The sequence below is a fragment of the Stenella coeruleoalba genome, assembly GCF_951394435.1.
Source record: "Stenella coeruleoalba genome assembly, chromosome: 4".
NCBI classification, from domain to species: Eukaryota; Metazoa; Chordata; class Mammalia; order Artiodactyla; family Delphinidae; genus Stenella; species Stenella coeruleoalba.
In genome coordinates, this window is record NC_137149.1 from 85,055,052 (window position 1) to 85,080,904 (window position 25,853).

Here is a 25,853-nt window from a genome sequence, read left to right on the forward strand (position 1 = left end):
TCTCAATAAAATCTACAACTTTCTCTCAGTTAAATGCAAACTTTTCACATCGCATGATAACTAACATATACTCCTGAATCAAAAAAAAAAAGTATACTCTGAAAAGGAAAAATGAAATATATGACTCCTTCCACTACTAAAGTCCCCTGTAAAAAAAGGTTAACTACTGCTTTTCTTTTTTAAAATAATTCATGATTTTTGTCAATCTAATTCATGGAAGAGAATATTTTAAGGAAGTTTTCAATAAAGAGATCTTTCCTATATGAAGGAAAAAAGATTGTTTCTTTAAACAGAATTTAAAGAGGAAAAAGAATTTTTAAAACAACGAATATGGCAAGCAATAAAAAGCTAATGAAAAGGTTTGGCATCAATAGTAACTTCATTTTACTACACAAGCAGGTAGATAAGAAAAGATCTAAGAAAAGGGACAGATAAATTCTAGTTTTGTTTTTGAGACTGACAACCAGGAAGAAGGGGAAATCAGAGAAATAGAAGCTATTTTAATACAAATATTACATCTAAAAGATGTACAACCACCAAAATGAGTTTAAAAATGGAAATTTTCTTTTTTTCAGAAGATTTAGAACATTAGATGTTAGTAGATGTAATGAAAAATTTTCTTGACCAATGAGTAGATCAAGACTAGGATTTTTGAGTTTCTGACACAAAGATTTCTATGAGATCCAAAGAAGGAGTTAAAATCATAGCAAGTAGGAAACTCACAGAGTAAATGAACTGCATAAAAGTATATAAGACCAGGGGCAGTGGCCAAGATGGTGGAGTAGGAAGACCCTGAGCTCACCTCCTCCCACAGGCACACTAAAATTACAACTATTTACAGAGCAACTATTGATGAGAACAATGTGAAGGCTAGCAGAAAAGACCTCCCACAACAAAAGATATAAAGAAGGAACCACAATAAGACAGGTAGAGATAAGACAGAGTCAAGACCCAGGGTGGGCAACCTACAAACAGGAGGATAATTACAATTGCATGTTTCTTTCCAGGTAGCCACAGGTCTGAGCCCCACACTGGGCTCCCCTGACTAGGGTTCCTGTACCAGGAAGACAAGCCCCCCAAAATGTTTGGCTTTGAAGGCCAGTGAGGCTTACTTTCACAAGAACCTGAGGGCTACAGGAAATACATACTCCACTCTTAACAGGCAAAGGCACTGTAATTAAAATGGCAAAATCTCAAATACTCCAAGGCCCAGGGCAGAAGCAGTAATTTGAAAGAAGCCTGTGTCAGAATCACCCGCTGATCTTGGAGACCCTCCCAGAGAGGCAGGAGGCAACTGGAGCTCACCCTGGGGACACAGACACTGGTTGCAGTCATTTTGGTGAACTTGTTATATCACAAGGACACTGCTGTCGGCAAGCACAATTTTGGAATCCTCTCTCTAGCTTATTAGTGCCAGAACCCAGATCCTCCCACCCGCTGGTTGGCACCGGTCCTGGGATGCCCGAGGCCAAGAAGCTAGCCTAGTGGGGACCCAGCCTTACTCACCAGTGAGCCAGCACTATCCCCTGGACTCCTGGGACCCCACAGCCAACCACCAGGATTCAGCCCTACCCACCATCAGGCTGACACCAGCTCAAGGAATACCAGGGCTCTACAGCCAAATATCCCAGGACCCAGCTCTGCTCACCAGTGAATGTACACCAGCACCAGGACACCCTGGGCCTCATAGCCACCCATGTCAGGAACAGGTCCTGCCCACCAGCAGACAACATCAACCCCAGGAACCACCTCCCCAGGCCACAGCCCCACACACCAGCAGGCCAACAGTAGCTCCAAGACCGCCAGCACCACACCCAGCCACCCCAGGACCTGGCTCCGCCCACCAGCAGCCAGCAGCCTCCACATTATGCAGGGCCAGAAAACCAACCAGATGGGGGCAAGCCTGCCTACCAGTGCACCCACAGTAATCAATCTGCCACAACTGAAGGGCCAACTCAGCCCACACAGGGCACCCCTAGAGCATATAGCTTTGATGACCAGAGGGCAGGTCACTGCTGGGCACCCACTGGACATCTCATAAGGAAGGCCACTTCCCCAAGATTGGAACTGTAACCAACTTACTAAACACATAGAAATAAAAAGAGAATTAGGCAAAATGAGGTGACAGAGGAATATGTTCCAAACAAAGGAACAAGATAAAGCCCTAGAAGAACTAAATGAAATGAAGTTAACCCTTTACCCAATAAAAAGTTCAAGATAATGATCTTAATAAAGATGCTCAAAGAACTAGGGAGAATGGATGAACACAGTGAGAAATTAGAAGTTTCTAACAAAGACTTAGAAATTATAAAGAAGAACCAAACAGAGCTGAAGAAATACAATAACTAAAACTAAAAATACACTGGAAGGAATCAACAGCAGATTAGATGCTACAGAGGTATGGATCAGTGAACTGGAAGACAGAGTAGTGGAAATCATTCAAGCTGAAGAGAAAAAATAAAAAGAAATGAGGACAGTTTAAGAGACATGTGGGACAACAACATCAAGTGTACTACCACTCACATTATAAAGGTCCCAGAAAAAGAGAGAGAAAAGGGGCAGAGAACATATTTGAAGACATAATAACTGAAAAGTTCCCTAATGAGGTAAAAGAAACAAATGGTCAGGTTCAGGAAGCACAGAGAGTCCCAAACCAGATCAACCCAAAGAAGACCACAGTAACACACAATGAAATTAAAATGGCATATGACCCAGCAATCCCACTCCTGGGCATACACCCAAACAATTATAGTTTAATTAGAAAAGATACATGAACCCCTATGTTCATAGCAGCACTATTTACAATAGCCAAGGCATGGAAACAACCTAAATGTTCACTGAAAGATGAATGGATAAAGAACATGTTATATGTATACAGAATAGAATATTAGTCATAAAAAAGAATGAAATAATGCCATCTGCAGCAACATGGATGGACCTAGAGATTATCATACTAAGTGAAGTCAGAAAGAGAAAGACAAATACCATATGATATCACTTCTATGTGAATCTAAAATACAACACAAATGAACATATCTATGAAACAGAAATAGACTCACAGACATAGAGAACAGACTTGTGGCTGACAAGAGGGAGGGGGAGTGGGGAAGGAAGGACTGGGAGCTTGGGATTAGCAGATGCAAACTATTACACATAGGATGGATAAACAAGGTCCTACTGTATAGCACAGGGAACTATATTCAATATCCTGTGATAAACCATAATAGAAAAGAATATGAAAAGAATGTATATATGTATAACTGACTCACTTTGCTGTACAGCAGAAATTAACACAACACTGTAAATCAACTATACGTCAATAAATTTTTTAGAAAAACAAGTTAAAATGGCCAAAAAAAAGAAAGATTAAAAAGAGAATATTAAGAGCAGCAAGGGAAAAGCAACTAGTTACATACAAGGGCACTTCCATAAGGCTACTGGCTGACTTTTCAGCAGAAATTCTGCAGGCCAGAAGGGAGTAGCACAATATATTTAAAGTGACAAAAGGGAAAAAACCTACAAACAAGATTATCTGGCAAGGCTATCATTCAGATTTGAAAGAGAGATCAAAAGTTTTATCGACAAGCAAAATCTAAAAGAGTTCAGCACCATGAAACCAGGTTTATAAAAAGTGTTAAAGGGACTTTAAGTAGAAAAGGCCACAACTAGGAATATAAAAATCATGAAAGGAAAAATCTCATTGGTAAAGGCAAATATACAGGAAAGGTAGTAGATCAACCACTTATAAACTTAGTAGAAAGGTTAAAGGACAATAGTAGTAAGTCGTCTATATCCATAACGTAGTTATGGGATAGAAGTTAAAGGATAAATAAAACATGATATATATACGATGTCAAAAAATTTTAAGCACGGTAAATACGGCGTAAAATGCAGGGTTGTTAAAATGCATTCAAACTTAAGAGATCAGCCACTTAAAATAATCATGTAATACATATAGATTGCTATATATAAATTCCATGTTAACCACAAGCCAAAAAGCCATAACAGACATATACACAAAAAGGAAAAAAGAATCCAAACATAACACTAAAGGTAGACATCAAATCACAAGGGAAGAGAGCAAAAGAAGGAACAAAAAATAACTACAAAACTATTAACAAAATGGTAACAAATAAATAACTATTAATAATTAAGTGTAAATAGACTAAATGCTCCAGTCAAAAGAAATAAGACTGAAAAATAAGACCCATATAGATGCTACCTACAAGAGACTCACTTCAGATCTAAAGACACACACAGACTGAAAGTGAGGGAATGGAAAAAGGTGTTCCATGCAAATCAAAAGGAAGCTGGGGTAGCAATACTTACTTCAGACAAAACAGACTTTAAAACAAAAACTCTAACAAGAAACAAAGGACATTATATAATGGTTAAGGGATCAATCCAAGGAGAAGATATAACAATTGTAAATATATATGCATCCAACATTGGAGCACTTAAATATATAAAGCAAATACTAACAGATATAAAGGGAGAAACTGATAGTAAAAATAAGAGTAGGGAAGTGTAAACCCCACTTACATCAATGGACAGATCATCCAGACAGAAAATCAACAAGAAAACACTGGCCTTAAACGACATATTAAATCGGATGGAATTAAAAGATATATACAGAACATTCCATCCAAATTTTGCGTGCCCATGGAACATTCTGCAGGATGGATCACACGGTAGGCCACAAAACAAGTCTCAGTAAACGTAAGAAGACTGCAATCATATTAAGCAACATTTCTGACCACAGCACTATGAGACTAGAAAACAAGTATAAAAACACAAACATGTGGAGGGGATATGGAAGAAAAGAAATAGGGGAGGGAAACTAAGAGGTACAAAGTTCCAGCTGCAAATAAATGAGTCATGGGTATGAAACATATGGTGTTGGAATATAATCAATAACTATGTAACATCTTTGTATGGTGACAGATCTTAACTAGATGTGTCATGGCAATCAGCTTGAAATGTATAGAAATACTGAATCACTATGTTGTGTGACAAGAACTAACACAGTGTTGTAGTCAATTATACTTCAAAAACAAATAATCTCATAGAAAAATACATCAGATCTGTGGTTATCAGAGGTTGTAGGGGTGGAAGGAAAATTGTATGAAGGCAATCAAAAGGTACAAACTTCCAATTATAACAAATAATTACTAGAAATGTAATGTACAACATGATAAATATAATTAATACTGCTGTACATTATGTATGACAGTTGTTAAGAGAATAAATCCAAAGAGTTCTCATCACAAGGAAAATAATTTTTTTCCACTTCCTTAATTCTATATCTGTATGAAATGACAGATGTTCACTAAGCTTACTGTGGTAATCATTTCATGATGTATGTAAGTGAAATCATTATGCTGTATACTTTAAACTTATATAGTGTTGTATGTCAATGATATCTCAATAAAACTGGAAGAAAAAAAACAGAAAATAGTATATAAGGCCAACAGAGTAGGCATATATAACCACATAATTAAGTATTAAATTATACAGAATAAAAAGAAGAAAGGACAGCATAATAGGGGTTGAAATCTGGACATACAAGACTAGAGCTATCACTAAGAAGGTAAATTTGGGGAACTAATTCAGACAGAGTTGATATCTAATGCAAAGAAAAAATGTTCTCAAGGTATGAATGTAAAGGAAGAACAGAAGGAAAACTATTAAACTTGGGAAATATAGAGACCGTCATCAAAATTTATAGATGAAATGAGAAAAAGTAATCAATAAAAAGATACAGAAGGAAATCAAACAAAGAACATGGAGAACCAGAATATTACAGTATCAGAAGTTAGCTGGTGCTCAATTAGGCTAGAATGAAAACTACATCTTAGTCGTCTTTATTACCTATAACATATAACATTATGTCTGGTACACAGGCTCTCAATAAATACGCATTAAAATAATGAATTCAGGTTGAAGCCTATATTTCACTAGGCAGTGATACTGGCAAAACTGCTACCCAGCATGAGCTATTTTAGATACTATCTAAATTTTGATACTCAAAATGTGGTTCACAAAAAAAAAAAATGTGGTTCACAAACCAGCTATACCAGCATCACCTGGAATAGACTGTTTACAAATACAGAATCTTGGGTCCCACCCCAGACCTACTAAATCAGTTTATTAATCTGTATTTTAACAAGACCCTCAGTGAATTCAAATGCACATGCAAATATGAAAAGCACTGTTCTAGGTGCTTTAGTCATTCTCCCAGTTAAATCTGACTGGGGAGTAGAGGGATAAAGGATAAAATGAACCAAATTCTGTCATGAATTTGAATCTCTAAGGAGAGCAGTATCACTCTCTGATTCTACTTTAAGAATAAGTTACAGGATTTGGCAGTACTTTAAATTTGGGATAAAATACTGATAAAAGAGAACTGATTCATGCTTATAAGGTATATTCACCTTAATTATACTGAACCAGGCACAAAAATTTTAATTAAAAAAAGAAAATAATCTATTTTACCAATATTATGCTTAATAGTATCAACCAATACTTTCGAAGTGATGATAATGGAAGACATTAGAAGAGTTACCACAAAGTAAACCTTGTCAGTAAATAAGATCTTTTAGGGAGTAGATATAGAAAATAATAAAGAGTCAATTTACAAAACACTAAAGCAAGAATGAGAACTTTCAACATGGTTGACAGTGATTAGTAGTTTAAGGAATTATTTGTACAACAGCAAGAATCCTCACTGATGAGCATCATTTTCCAGCCCCTCTCCAATCTCATCTCTCTTCTCCAACTTCTTTTCTTCTATTTCTTCCCTTCTTGTTCCTCCCTTACGCTTCTCAAAAATATCCTCAGGAACTGCTCTAACAAGTGAGAGGTGCTTATGATGACAGAGATTATTGTCCATGTTCATGAATTGACTCAAACACTAATGTGAATAATGATTTAAAGCAAAAGAATGTGAGGGGGAAAATGTTATCATCAAAGATTTATTCAGACAGTGATATAGGAAAAAAAAAATCTTACAAAGTAAAAAACAAACCAATTAAGAACATCATTTCAGAATCCAGTTCCAGATCAGGAAAGGTTAAAAACTGAATGACAACAAATTTAGAAAACTAATAAAAAAGGAACACATACAGAAAATAAAGCTGATATATGAAACAGCTGGTAATGTGAAGAGAGGTGACTTAGAACTGAGGAGACATATGTCATAAGCAGGGAAACAACCAGAGGTGACTACTTTAGAAAATTTTGTATATTTATATGTACAGGAATAGGATTCTGAAGGTGGGCATTTTTAAATAAACACCGCAAAAATATTCATTCAAAATAGAGTAATACTTCTGTCACTGTTGATAATATATTCCAGTGACCCACAGAAATGCTAAGGCTAAGATACAGGGGCTATTTTAGGAATAGGACAGATATAGTCCCTGTTCTCATGGAGCTCTCAGTCCAGACTCTAGAGTACAAGACAAATTCAGCAAGTAATTATATGTCTGAAAATGAAGAGTGCTATTAGAGCAAATATAGGAACATACCAGGTTGAGGGATAATTATCAAGTAAAGTGATATTTAAATCGAGTACAAAGTTTGGTAAGGAACCCAGAGTATATTTAGGAAAAATTTTCTAAGTAAAAGGAAGAGGGCTTCCCTGGTGGCGCAGTGGTTAAGAATCCGCCTGCCAATGCAGGGGACACGGGTTCGAGCCCTGGTCTGGGAAGATCCCACATGCCACGGAGCAACTAAACCCGTGCGCCAGCACTACTGAGCCTGCGCTCTAGACCCCGCGAGCCACAACTACTGAAGCCCATGCACCTAGAGCCCATGCTCCGCAACAAGAAGCCACAGCAGTGAGAAGCCCATGCACCGCAACAAAGAGTAGCCCCCGTTCGCCGCAACTAGAGAAAGCGTGTGCGCAGCAACAAAGACCCAGTGCAGCCAAAAATAAATTAATTAATTAATTTTAAAAAAAAAAAAGGAAGGGCATATTTAAAGGCCCACTTGTGAAAGTGGTCTGTTCATGGAACTGGAAAAATTTCATTATAAAGCAACCCAGGAGATGAATCTGGAGAGGAAGAGAAAAGTGAGAGGGTATACGCATAAACTGCTACAATACTCTAAGAAATAAATTACTCTAGTTTCGCTAAGGGGAGTAGCAGGAGGAATGGAGAGAAATAACAGATTTGAAAGCTACTTAGGAAGAAGTCAAAAGACTTACTGACTTATATGGTTTGCTAGGTAAAGAAAACAGGAGCTAAAGATGAATCAGATTTCTTTCTTGAGCTAATAGATTTATTATGGCTCCATTTATGAAGATACTGAAAATGAGAGGAGGAAGAAGTTTGGAGGAAGTTAGTTTCCAGCATGTTCAGCTTGAGAAGCCTGTGAGACAACAAAAGTAGAAAAGTTAATTTGCTCAATCCAGGTCATCAGTTTAGGCATTACGAGAGTATGTCAAGTGCTTGTGAACTAAAGGAAAATTATCCTCAGAGTAAAATATCTTTGGAATTAAATTATCTCAATATTTTTAGTCTTTGAAAACTGATGTGGTTGGCAGAATAACAGCCTCCTAAAGATGCACCCACCCTAATCACAAAATCTGTGAAAATATTATCTTACGTGGCAAGAGACTGTAGAGATATGATTAAGGTTATAAACCTTAAAATAGTGAGATTATGCTGGATTATCCAGGTTGGCCCAATCTAATGACATGTATCCCTAAAAGCTGTGGTAAGAGGGAGAGAGATGGGATGATGGAAGAGAGGCAAGAGAAATTTGAAACAATAAAAAGGCTGGCATTGCGGGTTTTGAGGATGTGAAAGGGGAGCCATAATTTAAGGAACATAGGTGATTTCAAGGAGGTAGAAAAAGCAAGGAAACAGATCCTCTCCTAGAACCACCAAAAAGGAACAAAAAACCTTGTCAACACCTGGATTTTGCCCCAGTAAATTCCATTTCAGACTCCTGACTCACAGAACAGTAAGATAATAAATGTGTGCTGTTTTAAGCCACTAAGTATGTAGTAAGTTGTTATGAGAGCAAAAGAAAATTAATACAGAATGCTATATTCACTAATGAACCTAGATAAGAAAAATTTAATATACATGAAAATTAGTGTACAATATATAGCAAGTACTCAATAAGTCTTTAACAATAGTTTCAGAGAGTATCTTGCAAGTACACTTTCTTGATGTAATGTTTTTTCCTAAGAAATTATAGATAAATCAAAATTTTGTACCTTCAAATTTTGTGAATTCATATTCTACTTAAAGAACTAGTAAGAAAACTGCTTTCTTGTAATGTTAACTATCACCTTCAGTTTAGTCAGATTCTCCATGTTGTATTTCCTTAAAATGAACAACTGCTAACAAGAAACTGAAATAAGCAAAAAAAATAAAGAATAATTCCAATAAAAAAGATGTGGTGCATGTCTGACATTTATAAGAGGGCCACAAAATAGGTCACTTTTCCTTCTATTCTAAGCAGAATTTTTCAAATATGCAAAGGCACATACAGGCAAAATTGAAGTCTGACAACTATTATTTCAGGTGATATAAAGTCTATGTTATAGACTATACAAAAAGAAAGCTAAAATAACTGAGTGGTAACTATATTAAAGTGGAATTTTTTAAATTAAAAACTAGCTTAAATATTGTGCTTTAATATACTCTCTCTTCCCTCTATATACACAACAGAGTATAGTATATTTAGAACCTGCAGGCGCAAAAACATTTTTGGTCAAGAAAATTTCCCCATTAAATAACAGTTTTTCCATTTGAACACCAAAAACGTTTTCACTTATTTCAAAACTTCTTGATACAGCTGAGAAAATATGGGCTCTATGTTGGGACAGATCCTGGACCAAACGAAGCAACCAACAAGAGATTAATCTCCAAAATATACAAACACTTCATGAAGCTCAGTATCAAAAAAACAAACAACTTCAATCAAAAAATGGGCAGAAGATCTAAACAGACGTTTCTCCAAGGAAGATATACAGATGGCCAAGAGGCACATGAAAAGATGTTCAACACTGTTAATTATTAGAGAAATGCAAATCAAAACTACAATGAGGTATCACCTCCCACCAGTCTGAATGGCCATCATCAAAAAGTCTACAAATAGCAAATGCTGGAGAGGGTGTGGAGGAAAAGGAACCCTCCTACCCTGTTGGTGGGAATGTAAATTGGTGCAGCCACTGTGGAGTACAGTATGGAAGTTCCTTAAAAAACTAAAGAGAGCAATTATACTCCGATAAAGATGCTAAAAAAAAAACTAAAGATAGCGTTACCATATGATCTGCAATCCCACTCTTGGGCATATATCCAGAGAAAACTGTAATTGGAAAAGATACATGCACCCCAATGTTCACTGCAGCACTATTTACTATAGCCAAGACATGGAAGCAACCTAAATGTCCATCCACAAATGAATGGCTAATGAAGGTGTGATGTATAATGTGTGTGTGTGGTGTGTGTGTGTGTATATATACACTATGGAATATTACTCAGCCATAAAAAAAGAATGAAACAATGCCATTTGCAGCAACATGGATAGACCTAGAGAATATCATACTCAGCGAAGTAAGCCAGACAAAGACAAATATCATATAATGTCCCTTATATGTGGATCTACCAAAAAAAAAAAAAGATACAAATGAACTTATTTTCAAAACAGAAATAGACTCACAGACATACAAAACAAACTTATGGTTACCAAAGGGGAAAGGTGGGGGGAAGGGCAGATAAATTAGGAGTTTGGAAATTAACATATACACACTACTATATATGAAATAGATAACCAACAAGTACCTATTATATAGCACAGGGAACTATACTCAATATTTTGTAATAACCTATAAGGGAAAAGAACATGAAAAAGAATATATGTGTGTGTGTGTGTGTGTGTGCATGTATAACTGATTCACTTTGCTGTACATCTGAAACACAACTATACTTCAATTAAAAAAAGTGATACAAAAAGCACAAATTGATCTTTTCTTCATGATAGTGTCACCATTACAAATCTCAATCACTATACAGTGATGACATAAGGAGAGTGGCCATATTTCAGGTTTGACAGGACAATCCCAGTTTATGCTTACTGTCCTGACATCCTCTCCCATTCTCAAATGTCCCAGTTTGGATAATAAATAAATAATGAGTAAATAATGGAATAGAAGAGTATTAACTTTTATCTACAAGAACTAGCCCCACTAGCTTAATTTTTTCCCAATTTATATTTTAATAAGCCTCAAGAATATATAATGCTGTCTTATTTGTGTTCTGGTAACTACCTGGTTTACTAAGCCTTTCTTTACCTTTTACTTTTCCCTTTATATATGCTGCCATTTTAGAAGCTACACAAAAGTCAAGTGACCTGGAGTTGACCTGGAGTTGAATTATATGTAAAATAAAGAGATTCTAGAAAAGAGTTTGTAGGCTTTTGAGGCTCTGTATAGATTTACGTTTACTTTGCCTACTTCCCAAAGCTAAATAGGAGTATCACAAAAACACAAAGTGGTAGAATAATATTCTACCACTTTACATTACATATAAATACTCACGTTATACGTATTTATACATATAAATATAAATACTTACCCAGAGGTAGCAACTGTTTTTTGGAAGTGTGAACACTTATCTCTTCACCCTCATCCATATTTCGGTCTGAATTTCTTTGGAACCTGTCTTGGGCAGTATGTGATATATTTATATTTTTACCTTTAGATTGTTCCATGTCAACTTGTTCTTCAACTACACTGGCCTTAAATTTTGTTCCCCGTTTTTGTTTTATAGTCCTTTTGTTTCCAGATGATTTTTTTGCATTCTCAGAATACATTTCATATTTTGAAGATTTACAATTATTTTCCATTTCATCTATCAAAGCACAACTCCCACCCAGTATTTTTTGTTCAGAGGACTGAGATTTCTCTACTGGGTGAGCTTTACCAGGATGTTTACCACTTTTCAAACTTGTAGATGATACACTGTCATGTTTTTCTCTTGACTTCTTCCTTTGAAGGAGTACAGTGCTCTCAGCAGGAGATACTGTGCATTGTTTCAGAGGCCCAGTCTTTCTTGGTATAGTAATCCATGGTTGATTGGCAAAACTTTTATCTGATTCATCAATTATAAATTCATCTTCTAATAACTTCATATTATTTGCAGGAGATAAATGAGGTGGAGCAGTTGCTATATGCCTAACAACAGAACTAAAACAGAATGTTACAATAAATAATAGCTCAAAAAGTAAAGCTTTTACCTTTGCTTTAAAGAGCAGTTCACATGTCCCCTCAATTTTTCCTTCCCCATTAAAATCCTTCCTGGGACTTCCCTGGTGGTCCAGTGGTTAAGGATCCGCCTTTCAATGCAGGGGATGTGGGTTCGATCCCTGGTCAGGAAACTAACATCTCACATGCCATGGGGCAACTAAGCCTGCAGGCCACAACTACTGAACCCATGTGCTGCAACTACTGAGACCGCACGCCACAACTAGAGAGAAGCCCATGCACCACAATGAGGAGCCCGTGCACCACAACGGAAGATCCCGTGTGCCACAACTAAGACCCAACGCAGCCAAATATAAGTAAATAAATATTTTTTTTAAAAACCCTTCCCTCCTTTTACATTTCTATAATATCTGAGCATACTCATTTATTACACTAATGGGATCATAGAAATTTAGAGCTGGAAGGAATCTCTACTGCATCAACTAATTTGACATTCCCCTATTCATTACATACATTAAACAGATAAAACCCAGAGATGTATAAATATAGCCCAGATACATTGACTTACAGTACAAAAATGCATGCCATTATTATATATAATGTTATATTTTGTTTATATAGATGTTTCTTGGGGCCTGAATCCCTTAACATCCCTTAACAAGATTATTTCTGAGATACCTTCTAGTCTAATAGTCTAATAAAACACTACAAAATTACAGACTAAATTATATGATGTAAAAATTCACTCCAAGTTGGATAATTCACACATTTTCATAGTGTTTTAATACTGTAAGCAGAGTATAGAAATAAATGAAGTGTATCTAGAAAGGTAAGCACACTGGGCTTACACAGCATCTCTTCCAATTAGTTGGAAAAATTTTCTAAAGAAGGATGGAATTATTCAAAAGATGGTAATCTGATGGAGTCATTTTGCATTTCCCTCCTTTTTATGACAACAGCTTTGAGCAAACCACATATTGGAGTGAATATGCAAAAATAAACACCTAGGGTAAACATCCAAATTCCAAAGCCAGCATATACACTCCTGTTTCTGCCTTTTTCACCTGAGTAAGGATGCTTAACTATTTTTATACACAGTAGAAGAAAAGCAAGAATGGAAGAACTGGATTATCATGTCTAGTTTTTTTTCTCATTTTTAAGATATAAAAAAAGATTATAAAATGAAAATGCCTTCTCTACTTCCCTAATCTCAAACCCCTGATAAAACCTTATAATGTAAAAAATTTATACACATATATGCTAAGAAATATACTGTCTTCTAATAGGTAGACTTACAAGTTTATATAATTAGAAAACTCTAAAAAATCTAATAAAAAAGCGAAGTCAATATAAATAGACCACATAATATATAAATAGAAGACCATGTTTAAACAGAAATATTATTTTTCAGCACTTAAAGAAAAAGCCAATCTGATATAAATGTTTAATTTGCTTTATTGTATGTTATCTGTAATATCTATTAATTCTATATATTAAAGAAGTAATGCTAAGTATTTAAAAATAAAGCCTTCCGAAACCAGCCAACAAGAACTCTCTAAATCCACTCCTCTATTAAAGAGACTTCCATAACTTCAAGGTTATTCAAGCCAAAGCTATCCTTAGGAAACAACTTTGACACTTACTATAGATCAAATGTTTATATCCTTCAAAAATTCACAAATTGAAACCTAATCCCCAACGTGATGGTATTTGAGGGTGGGGACTTTACGAAGTGATCAGGTCATTAGGGTGGAATGGCTCATGAATGAATTAGTATCTTTATAAAAGAGACCCCAGAAAGCCCCCTCACTACCTTCTACCATTTAAGGTTATAGCAATAAGATAGACATCCATGAACCAGGAAGCAAGCCTCACCAGACAGTGAATCTACCTGAGCCTTGATCTTGGACTTCCCAGCCTCCAGCACTGTGAAATGTAAATTTCTGGGCTAGGTGGAAAAAATCAAGAAAGACTCTGCAGCATTTGAGTTGGATCTTGAAGAATGGATATGATTTGGTCATGAGGAAATACAAGAAAGACAATCATAAGGAAGAGCATAAGCACAGAAACGGAGCAGGAAAGCACAAGTAATAGTGAGTAGTTACATCTGGCTACAGCAATTAAACATACACTTTACTCGCTAGTTTTTCAAAAAAAAAAACACAGCACATTAAAAAATACTTAATTACTTTTTTGGACATAGATATAATTAGCCCCTAAGTGTAACATATTTCTATCAGATTATGGGGACAACATCCATACAAGGGATAAAGGATGCCACATATATATATGTATATATATATACTGCATACACACACACACACACACACACACACACACACACACACACACAGAGAAAGGCGAGGGGAGAGGGAGGAAGACTGGAGGGGTAGGGGGAGGGAGGAGTCAACTATGGAACACAGACCGAACCAAAGAGGAATTTCATTCACTCAATATGTTTTTTATAAAACCTTCCTAATATATTCACTAGCATTCTGATAGATCTCACAGAAAATACAAAAGAAACTAAACTCCTGGAAAGAAGGGCTTATGTCTTAACCTACTAAGAAAGATATATAAAATAGCTAAACTATAATACAAGGCAAGGAACTATTTTAAAAAACACTGGAGTGGGACTTGGAAAAAATCAGAAGCCTACAACCATGGACCTTAGAATAAAATATAAATTGGCATACGACAAGGGGAAAAGGTACGCCAAAGCCAGGACAACTGCAAATATGTATGACAAGTTGGTAGAAACAGTTCACTAGTGACAGTGAAGGCCTTAAATACTAGCTGACAAATCTCAAGTTATTCTGTAGACCAGTGCTTCTCAACCCTAGCTGCTATTAATTCTAGTTAACTCTAATGTGCAGCCAGTTAAGAATCACTGTATGGATATTGTAGAACCACTGAAGGTTTTTAAGTAAGCAAAAACAGATTAAAACTTATTTTAGGACTATCCTTTTACTAACACAATCAAAAGAAATAGAAAAAATATTTAAAACACTTAACAGTGAAATACAGGCACCCTGACATAATTTTATTTCTAAATACTGTCTTTATTCTTTGATCTCATACGTACTAGAAAGTGCTGATGAACAGAAGCAATGAAAGCTGAATAAACTTTTCTTTCACATCTAATTTAATATCCCTTAAATGATGGCTTTGGAATTAATTTACTGGTAAGAAACTACTCTCTCCTTATGGGTTAGACATAATTTCAATTAAAAATTGTGTCAATTAAGATTAACTTCTAGTTAAATATCACTAAGAATCCTTAGATACTGTTCAAAGAATGTGAAAGAAAAATGTGGACCATTTCTTAATAACTCACCTGGATTCACCTTTTCTTTTTACAGTTTCTAAAAACAATGTTGAAAAACTCTTTCTAGCTTGTGGTTGATCTTCACATTCTGAATCTTGTATTCTTTTTTGAGATGTTCCTAACTGTTTCCTCTCTTGTGGTCCTTCTGAAACTTTATCCTCTATTTCTGATACTTTATTCGTTACTTCTACTTTCTTCAAATCATCTTTATCTTCAAAGTTTAACCTAAAAGGTTAAAAGGAAGACATGATGAATGTTCCCACCATTTGTTGAGTTATAAGTATTCCTGAACTCCCTTACAGTAACAATACAACTGCTTACAAAATTTTCCAGTGGGCCTTTATTTAAAAATTATAAATGCTGCTGTGTTTCTCTTACACAACATACACAAGGCAAATTGCTCAGAAAAATTAAATTTTGTATTTGTTGATAGAAAAAAATAAGAGAGAAAAAGAATGGCTAAATCATATAACAAAGAAATGTGTAGCTTAGAACACTAGTTCTCAAACATTTAATATGAATTTGAATCATCTGGAGAATCTTATTAAAATGTAGATTCTGATTCAGTAGGTCTAGCATAGGGTTTGAGATTCTATATTTCTAACAGGCTTCCAGATAATGCCACTGCTCTCGATTCTGAGCTGCAGATCACACTGTGAATAGCAAAATCTTAGAATGTACTTAACTCCTCAGCTCCAAGAATCACACAAGACCCTAGAAAGATATTACACTCATGGCAGAGGTTCCCAATACCAAAGGACCTTGAACAATCTATTTTGCTTCTTAAAGGCCAAAGGGAAAGCCCCAAGAAATGGATGTGGGTTTACCACAACTCATCCTCAACAAAACTTACTCTTTGCTACCCTGAGATGACCTGATATATACCTACCCTTATAATTAAAAATAACATAGAGAAAATACAAATTGTTTCTCTTAGGAAGTTATAGAAAACTTATTATAAGGAAAAAAAAACATCCTGTGATAAACCATAAAGGAAAAGAATATGAAGAAGAACGTATATATATGTATAACTGAGTCACAATGCTGTACAGCAGTAATTAACGCAACATTGTAATTCAACTATACTTCAATAAAAAACATTTTTTAAAAAGAAAAATATCTGAATATAACAAAATATTCACATATGTCAAATCTGAATATGTGAGTGCCTATTGTTATCTTCTGTATGTCTACAGTATTTTAAAATAAAAATCTTAAAGAAAAAAGAAAAAAACATGCTTTTCCAAAGACCACAGAAAAATTTACCCCCAAACGTCTCTGATGAACACTTTAAGGCCTTCCATATTAAATATAAACTGAATATATACTGAATGTATATGTTTTTCTCAAAACATGTTAATATTCCTCAATACTTACTATAAAATACCTAAAAGACTAAATTACTCACTTTTTAACATAAGATAAAATAGTTATAGTAAGATTAATATCTTTTAAATAAACAAAAATTCACCTTTTTTTGGTTTTATGAGAAATCTCTGTACTTGAAGGCAGCATATTTACTGAATTTTCAGAAGTATAGGTCTCTCTCTTTTGGGCAACAGATGGAATAGTCTTTTGCAATGAAGATGCTTTTGCATCCAGATGATCAGAAGGTAAGCCAATAGATAAGTAAAATTCCTCATCAGCTTCATTGTGATGATCTTTTAGTTTTTTACTTGACATTTTTCTCGAGTCAGATGTATTGTTAGAATGAACATCAGTTGCCAAAATTTCCTGATGAACCTCATGGGCCTGAACTAGAAGAAAATTACATGAAGATATTGAAAACTCTTTAAATAATAATACTAGAACAAAATGTGCTTTTTAAAATATGGCAACAATTTCATTAGAAAGTTTCCAGAAGACTCACAGGTCATTAAGTTTATAATCAAAGATCTAGGATTAAAATACACAAGTACTTTAAGAGTTCTAATTTATGAAATTAATAAACTGAAAGGTGTATTTGGTCCATGCTCCACAGTTCTAAAATGAATAAAATCCTCAAACAGAGAAAATTCACAGTTAATATTATTGATATAGTAAATTTATTCAAGATTTGAATATAGTCAAACTCAGAGAAGGAGAGATTTGAATAATGGTTGCCAGTGACTGGGAGAAAGGAGAAATTCGCAGTTGTTAATTAACAGGTGTAAAGTTTCAGTTATTCAAGATAAATAAGTTTTAGAGATCTAGAGTACAACATTGTGCCTATACATAACAATACTCTATTGTACACTTAAAAATCTGTTGAGAGGGAAGATCTCATGTAAAAATGTTCTTACTGGGACTTCCCAGGTGGTGCAGTGATTAAGAGTCCACCTGCCAACGCAGGGGACACAGGTTCGAGCCCTGGTCTAGGAAGATCCCACATGCCGCAGAGCAACTAAACAAACCCATGTGCCACAACTACTGAGCCTGCACTCTAGAGCCCACAAGCCACAACTATTGAGGCCGTGTGCCACAACTCCTGAGCCCGCATGCCGCAACTACTGAAGCCCCTGCACTCTAGGGCCCATGCACCACAACTACTGAACCAACGTGCTGCAACTACTGAAGCCCACATGCCTAGAGCCCATGCTCTGCAACAAGAGAAGCTACCGCAATGAGCACACTGCAATGAAGAGTAGCCCCCGCCTGCCGCAACTAGAGAAAGCCCGTGCGCAGCAACAAAGACCCAATGCAGCCAAAAATAAATAAAATTTTTAAAAATAAATAAAATAAAATGTTCTTACCACAATAAAATAAAAATTCTTTTGAAGATTTAAATAAATCTTTACATAGCTAAAATAAGTAACAGGTAATCCTAGAGAAATTATGAGATTCAATCTTTAGGTTAAGAGTTGGGTAAACTAGGGCAGCTAGATGATCACACTTTTATACATATACATACACATATACATATAGAACAGATACATATATAGTTATATAAAATATATGTATATATAGGGAGAATATATACACATACCTCTTTATATCTATACAAAGAGAATATATATTATACACATATATCTTTATAGCTATATAAAGAGAAATATATATTCTCTTAACCCTTAACCTTCAAATATCAAAGAAAAAGTAGAATGGCTGGGTAGTACTCATACTGATTCATACTCTCAAAAAGAAAAGATTAAAAATTTAAAATAAGCCAAAATGGCTTTTGGTTCTGGAACAAAATTACATAGACTCACTTTCTCCTGCTTCTCCCTTTAAGTACAACTTAAACAAACAATAATAACAGAACTCTGAAAGCTGGAAGAAGGTGTATTTGCTAGGAACCTCAAGCCTTAAGCAACAACGGATAATGTGGTGAATCCCCTGTAGCATTAGAAAATGAAACAAACCAAAATACCACTGCTAGAACTCTATAAACACTTAAATGTCATTGGAAATAAACTCCACAAAAATAGGCAAGAGCCTTCACATTAAACCAAAACAGGGCAACTATAACAAGACTGAAATACAGTGAAGAGTCCCTTAACATAATAACCAAAATGTTGAGGATACAATCAAAATGATTCATCATAATAAAAATTTTTAAAAAAGAAAAAACACTATCTGAAGAAGAAAATACGATCAATGGATGCAAATGGACAATATGAATCAGATGCTGGAATTATTTAACAAGAATTTATTTAAACCAACCACCATAAAAATGTCTTAATGTTCAATTATAAATTCTCTTGAAACAAATGAAAAGACAGAAACTCTCAAAGAAACAGGAGTTACAAAAGAGACCCAGCTTTTGGATCTTAGCCATTATAGCTATGTAGTGGTATCTAACTGTTGTTTTAATTTAAAATTCCCTAATGACGATAATGATGAACAAATCCACAATGAGATACTACTTCACACCCATTAGGATGGGAAGGGGGGAAGGGAGGGAGGGAGGGAGGGAAGGAGAAAATAACAAGTTAACAAGTGTTGGTGAGTATACAGAAAAACTGGAATCCTTGCGCACAGCTGGTGGGAATGTAAAATGATGCAGCCACTATGGAAGATAGCTTGGTCGCTCCTCAAGAAATTAAAAATGCAATTACCATATGATCTAATAATTCCTTTTTTGCCTATATATCCAAAAAGATTGAAAGCAGGGGCTGCAAGAGGTACTTGTACATCTGTGCTCACAGCAACATTATTCACAAAAGACAAAAGGTGGAAACCACCTAAATGTCCATCAATGGATAAATGGACAAAACAAAATATGGTATACATACAGTGAAATATTATTCAGCTTTATAAAGGAAATCCTGACACACACTACAACCTGGCTGACACTTGAGGACATTATGCTAAGTGAAATAAGCCAGTTGCAAAAGGACAAAAGCTGAACAATTCCACTCATATGAGGTATTTAGAGTAGTCAAATTCAGAAACAGAATGTAGAAGTGTGGTTACCAGAGGCTGGGGGTAGGGGGAGATTGTTTAATGGGTTCAGTTTTACAAGATGAATAAGTTCTGTGGATGGATGGTGGTGACAGTTGGACAACCTGACTGTCCTTAATGCCAAGAACTGTACACTTAAAAATGTTTAAAATGGTACATTTTGTTATATTATTTTACCGTAATTTTTTAAAATCATTTTTTAAAAGGAATAAAGAGCACAGTGATGTATGTGTAAATATAAACACTGATTAAAACAAAAATAAAGTCTTATAGACATAAAAGATATCAAAATACATAGCAGAATTAAAATAGAGGATAACAGGAATAAAATATATGACAACAGTGTATCAGTTGGGAATTAGGGAGTTGTTCTAGTTACTCTGTCTGCATAATAAGTAACTCCATGCCTTGGCTGCATAAAACCACCATATATTATGTTCACTTATTCTGTGGGGCCGGAATTTGGCAGGGCACAAGCAGGGATGACTTGTCTCTACTCCATGAAGTCTGGGGCCTGGAACGATTTGAAAGCTTGCTTACTCACATGTCTAACATCTGAAGCTGGCAGCAGGCCGAAGAAATATTGCTGTCTATGTATGTCTGCAAGTAGGCTAGTTTGGGCTTCCTCACAGCATGATGTCTGGGTTATGAGGTAGAGTGTATCCTAAGAGGGAAATAAGGAGAAAGGGAGGGAGCCAAGCAGAAGCCCTTTATGTCCTAACCTTGGAAGTCACACAGTATCACATATACCACATTCTATGATATATGATGTGATATGATATATGATATGATATATGACATGATACATACAAACAACCTCACTTACGGGGGTGAGGAAAAATGCTGACCTAAGTAAGGTTAGAAATGGAGTCTGTAAAACTAAAAGCTAAAGAAATTGTACATAACATTGTCATACTAAGTGAAGTAAGTCAGACAGACAAAGACAAATATTATATGATATCACTTATATGTGAAATCTGAAAAATAAAACAAAACACAAACAGACTCACAGACACAAAACAAACTTATGGTTACCGAAGAGGAAGGAGGGAGAGGGATAAATTAGGAGTACGGGATTAACAGATACACATTTTCATATATAAAATAGATAAACAACCAAGGATTTATTGTGTAGCACAGGGACTATATTCAGTATCTTATAATAACCTATAATGAAAAAGAATCAAGAAAAAAGTATATGTATGTATACATATATATATATAACCAAATCACTTTTGCTGTACACCTGAAACTAACACAATATTGTAAATTAAGTACAATAAAGAAATTGTACATAAGCACTGTACTCCAGTAGATAAAATTGTTTTCCATGGGTTTAAGTCAACAATTCTGATACTGTTATACATGTATATAGGAACAAAAAGTTAAGTAGGTAGATGGTGAAAGGTAAGTGCCAAGTTTCTTACACACAGAGTGGACGTTTACAGATAAGCAAGGCTAAGAAGCAAGAATAACCCATGTGGTAATAAATTACAGTTGGAGACATCAATATGAATTCATGTTTAACTTAATACAGATACAGTTACACAGAAAAATATTTATAGATATGTGTATATATACCAGTTACCATACACACATATATTTCCTTGCTCTGTCAGTTGAGACAGTCTTGAAGCATTAATGCCCCAGGAGAAACAGCACACCTAGCACCCAGATCTTGGTTCCTAATACCATCCTCCAGTAAAAGGAACCACTGGCTCCTTGGAGAAATGGCTGATTCTAGGGTAAGTTGGGCCTGGAGCATCCTGTAGTTCCAGAAGGTAAGGAAATGTTAAAAACAACAGCAATAACAACAAAAATGGGGTCCATCAAAGGGGCATAGGAGCCAGTGAAAGAGCTTTCTAATGGCCAAAGCTGGAACAGTTTGAGTAACAAATTTAATAAAATAGTACTGGATTATAAACTAAAGTATAAAATAAAGTTTCTACCTCAAAAACTAAAAAAAGGAGCAAAATAAACCCAAACCAAGGACAAGAATGGAGAAAATAAGAGCAGAAATCAATGAAACTAAAAACAGGAAAACACAAAAACTTACTGAAACAGGAAGCTAGTTCTTTTAAAACAGTGAATAAAAATGATAATCCTGTAACAAAATTAACAAAGGCAAAAAGACAAGACACAAATCAACAATATCCAGAATAAAACGGTGTATCACAACAGATCCTGCAGCCATTAAAAGGATAACAAAGTGGGGCTTCCCTGGTGGGCAGTGGCTGAGAGTCCGCCTGCCAATGCAGGGGACACGGGTTCGTGCCCCGGTCCGGGAAGATCCCACATGCCGCGGAGTGGCTAGGCCCGTGAGCCATGGCCGCTGAGCCTGCGCGTCCAGAGCCTGTGCTTCGCAACGGGAGAGGCCACAACAGTGAGAAGCCCGTGTACCACAAAAAAAAAAAAAAAAAAAAAAAGATAACAAAGTAATACTATGTACAACTTTATGCCGATAAACTCAACCACTTAGAAGAAATGGACCAATTCTTCAAAAACAATAAACAATCAAAAATGTGCCAAGATAAAATAAATAACCTAAATAGTCCTATAACTATTAGAGAATTGAATTTGTAACTTAAAAGCTCTTGAAAAAGAAATGTCACAGACCAGATGATATCACTGGAGAATATTATACCAAAAAATCAGAGAATTAAAATTAATTTTACATAAGCCCTTCTAGGAATCAGAAGGGAGAATAATTTCCAACTCATTTTATAAGGTTGGTGAGCATTACCTTGATACCAAAACCATACAAATACAGCATAAAAAAGAAAACTACAGACCACTATCTCTCATTAATTTAGATGCAAAAAGTTCTCAAAATTTTAGCAAACTGCATCAAACAATGTATAAAAATTAGTAATACAACATAATTGACATTTATGGTCAACTGCACTCAACAATGGAATACTTGTTTTTCAAATGCCCATGAAGCATTCATAAAGGCAGACAATATCTTGGGTCATAAAACAAATAAAACAAATCTTCACAAATTTTAAAGAACTAAAATGAAATGACATAGTGTATATATGCTATGCCATAAAGAAATCAAGACTAGAAATCACTAAGGGAAAGACAACAGGAAAGTCCAGTACATTCATTTAGCATAATGTTTCTAAGGTTCTTCCATGTTGTAGCATGTATCAGAACTTCATTCCTTTTTATGGCTGAATAATATTCCACTCTACACATGTACCACATGTTGTTTGTCCATTCACTCGTTCATGGGACACTTTGGTTGTTTCCACCTTTTGGGTATTATGAATCATACTGCTATGAACATTGGGGTGTAAGTATCTGTTTGAGTTCCTGTTTTCAATTCTTTTGAATATAAACCTAGAAGTAGAAATGCTACTTAATACCTAATTTTTTGAGGAACCACCAAACTTTTTCCACTGGCTGCATAATGCATGTGGGTTTCTATAAATTCCACATCCTCAACATCTTTTATTTTATTTAAAAAGTAATAATATCCATCCTAATATGTATAAAGTGGTATCTCCGTGGGGTTTTGATTTGCATTTCCCTAATGACTAACAATGTTGAACAACTTTTCATGTAGTTGTTATCAGCTTGCCAGATGCATAGCAAGCCAAAATGCTGAGACAACAAGGTTTGCAGCAAAGAGAGGGTTTATTTGCAAGGCAGCCAAGCAAGATGATCTGAGGCGTGGGGAGCTTGGGGAAAGGTGACTGAAAAAAAGTTGCAATAATCATCACTCTGCACAGGTCTCTGCACGGTCAAAAGGTTACTGGAGTGGACCCTTAAGCATAACCAGTTGAAGGGTGGTTCTATTCAGTCTTAACCAGCTCAGCACAAACTAGATGCAGCTGACCTGAAGTTCCCAGAAAACAACTCAGGCAAATACCTTGTTCAGGTTACAAGCCACTTGAAGGACATGCAAGTCTGAAACCAAACTCAATTAGTGAAGGCAGGTAAAACACATTCATTGGCCAACTGGACAAATGTCTATTCAAGTCCTCTTCTCTTTTCAGTTGGGATGTTTATTTTTGTTGTTGTTGAGTTACAGGAAGTCTTTATGTATTCTGGATATAAATCCCTTATTACAGGGGTCCCCAACCCCCAGGCCACAGACCAGTAATGGTCCATGGCCTGTTAGGAACTGGGCCACACAGCAGGAGGTGAGCATTAGGTGAATGAGCAAAGCTTCACCTGTATTTACAGCTGCTCCCCATTGCTAGCATTACCACCTGAGCCCCACCTCCTGTCAGATCATCGGTGGCATTAGATTCTCATAGGAGCACGAACCCTACTGTGAACTGCACATGCAAGGGATCTAGCTTGCATGCTCCTTATGAGAATCTAATGTGAGGTAGAACAGAGGTGGTGACTCTAGCGCTGGGGAGCAGATGCAAATACAGATTATCATTAACAGAGAGGTCTGACTGCACAGAGACCATAATAAATCAATTGCTTGCAGACTCATATCAAAACCCTATCAGTGACTGGCAAGTGAAAACAAGCTCAGGGCTCCCACTGATGCTGCATTATGGTGAGTTGTATAATTATTTCACTGGATCTTACAATGTAATAATAATAGAAATAAAGTGCACAATAAAGGTAATGTGCTTGAATCACACCAAAACCACCCGCCCTCCCCCACCCCCAGTCCATGGAAAAATTGTCTTCCACAAAACCGCTCCATGGTGCCAAAAAGGTTGGAGACCACTGCCTTATGAGATATACTATATGCAATTATTTTCCCCCATTTTGTGGGTTATCCTTTCATGCTATTGACAGTACCCTTCACACACTTTTGAAGGATGTAAATATATGACATATTTGTTCTTAAGTAGAAAACCTAAATGACGCAAAAATATGAATTTTCACAAAATTACTATACAAATTAAATGCAACTTTAGTTAACATCACAACAAAATTTTATTGGAAACTGAATACACAAAATTCATAGAAATTAAAAAGGTCTAAGAATGGCAGAAGAGTGGCATGTATCAGAAGTATATATATAAATAGATACCTTTATATGAGCATGTGCTATAAAACTACAATTAGTAAAACAGTATTGTGTTGACATTAAGAATAAACAAATGGACCAAAATTCAAAAGTATATTGAATGATATATGAGATTTAATACATGATAAAAGTAGCACATTCATATGAGAATGGATTATGTAATTAATAAAAGGAACTAGCACAACTGACCATAAGGAAGAAAATAAAATTATAACATTATGCCACATTATACACCAAAGCACATTCCAGATGGATTAAGAATTTAAATTAAAAAGAAAAAAAGATGTTAAGATGAAAATGTAAGATGTTACATATACCATTAGGATAAAACAGACCTTTTAACCAAAACAGGAAACTCAAAAGCTATTGAAAAAAACAAACACACACACATTTGACAATTAAAATAAAAAACGTTATCCATCATATAAGATACTATAACCAAAATCTGTAATAGTCTAGGGATCATTTGGAAAAATATCTGATAAATAACAGATAAATTACACAAATTACAGATAAACAGTTACAGATACCCAATTTAAAGATCTCCCATAAACTAGAAAAAACAAATGGGCAAAGGATATGAAAAGATAAAAAGGTATTTCAAATAGCCAGTAAACTTATGAAAAGGTGTTCAAACTCAGTGGTAATCACTAAAGTAATATTGAGATCATGTAATAGTGATCAAATTGGCAAAAAGTTCAATAGAATAGTAAATACTCTATCAGGTGAAAGGTACTTTCTTACATTGCTGGTATAAAAGGAAATTGTAAAAGCCTCTTCTGAAAGCACGCGTGCACGCACAAACACGTTTATATATGTGTTCGTTCAGGAGCACCAATGAAGATATGGAAGGATTCAAGGCTACCTCAGCAGGATGAGGGGAGTAATGATTAGTAGCTTTTTCTTTTAAATCT

General features: G+C 35.4%; 1 protein-coding gene across 5 annotated transcripts in view; it reads right to left on the reverse strand.

The window, feature by feature from the left end:
* CENPC (centromere protein C) overlaps positions 1-25,853 on the reverse strand; it is an 89,960-nt gene that overhangs the window by 41,068 nt on the left and 23,039 nt on the right. For all 5 annotated transcript variants that reach the window (XR_013828135.1, XM_079920014.1, XM_079920013.1 and 2 more), the window contains 3 exons: positions 17,023-17,308; positions 15,561-15,776; positions 11,595-12,205 (listed from right to left, as the gene is read on the reverse strand). Coding sequence is in view for 4 of the 5 variants with exons in the window: in XM_079920014.1 (XP_079776140.1) it covers positions 11,595-12,205; positions 15,561-15,776; positions 17,023-17,308 (1,113 nt within the window). In the remaining variant the exon portion in view is untranslated. The remainder of the gene's footprint in view (positions 1-11,594; positions 12,206-15,560; positions 15,777-17,022; positions 17,309-25,853) is intronic.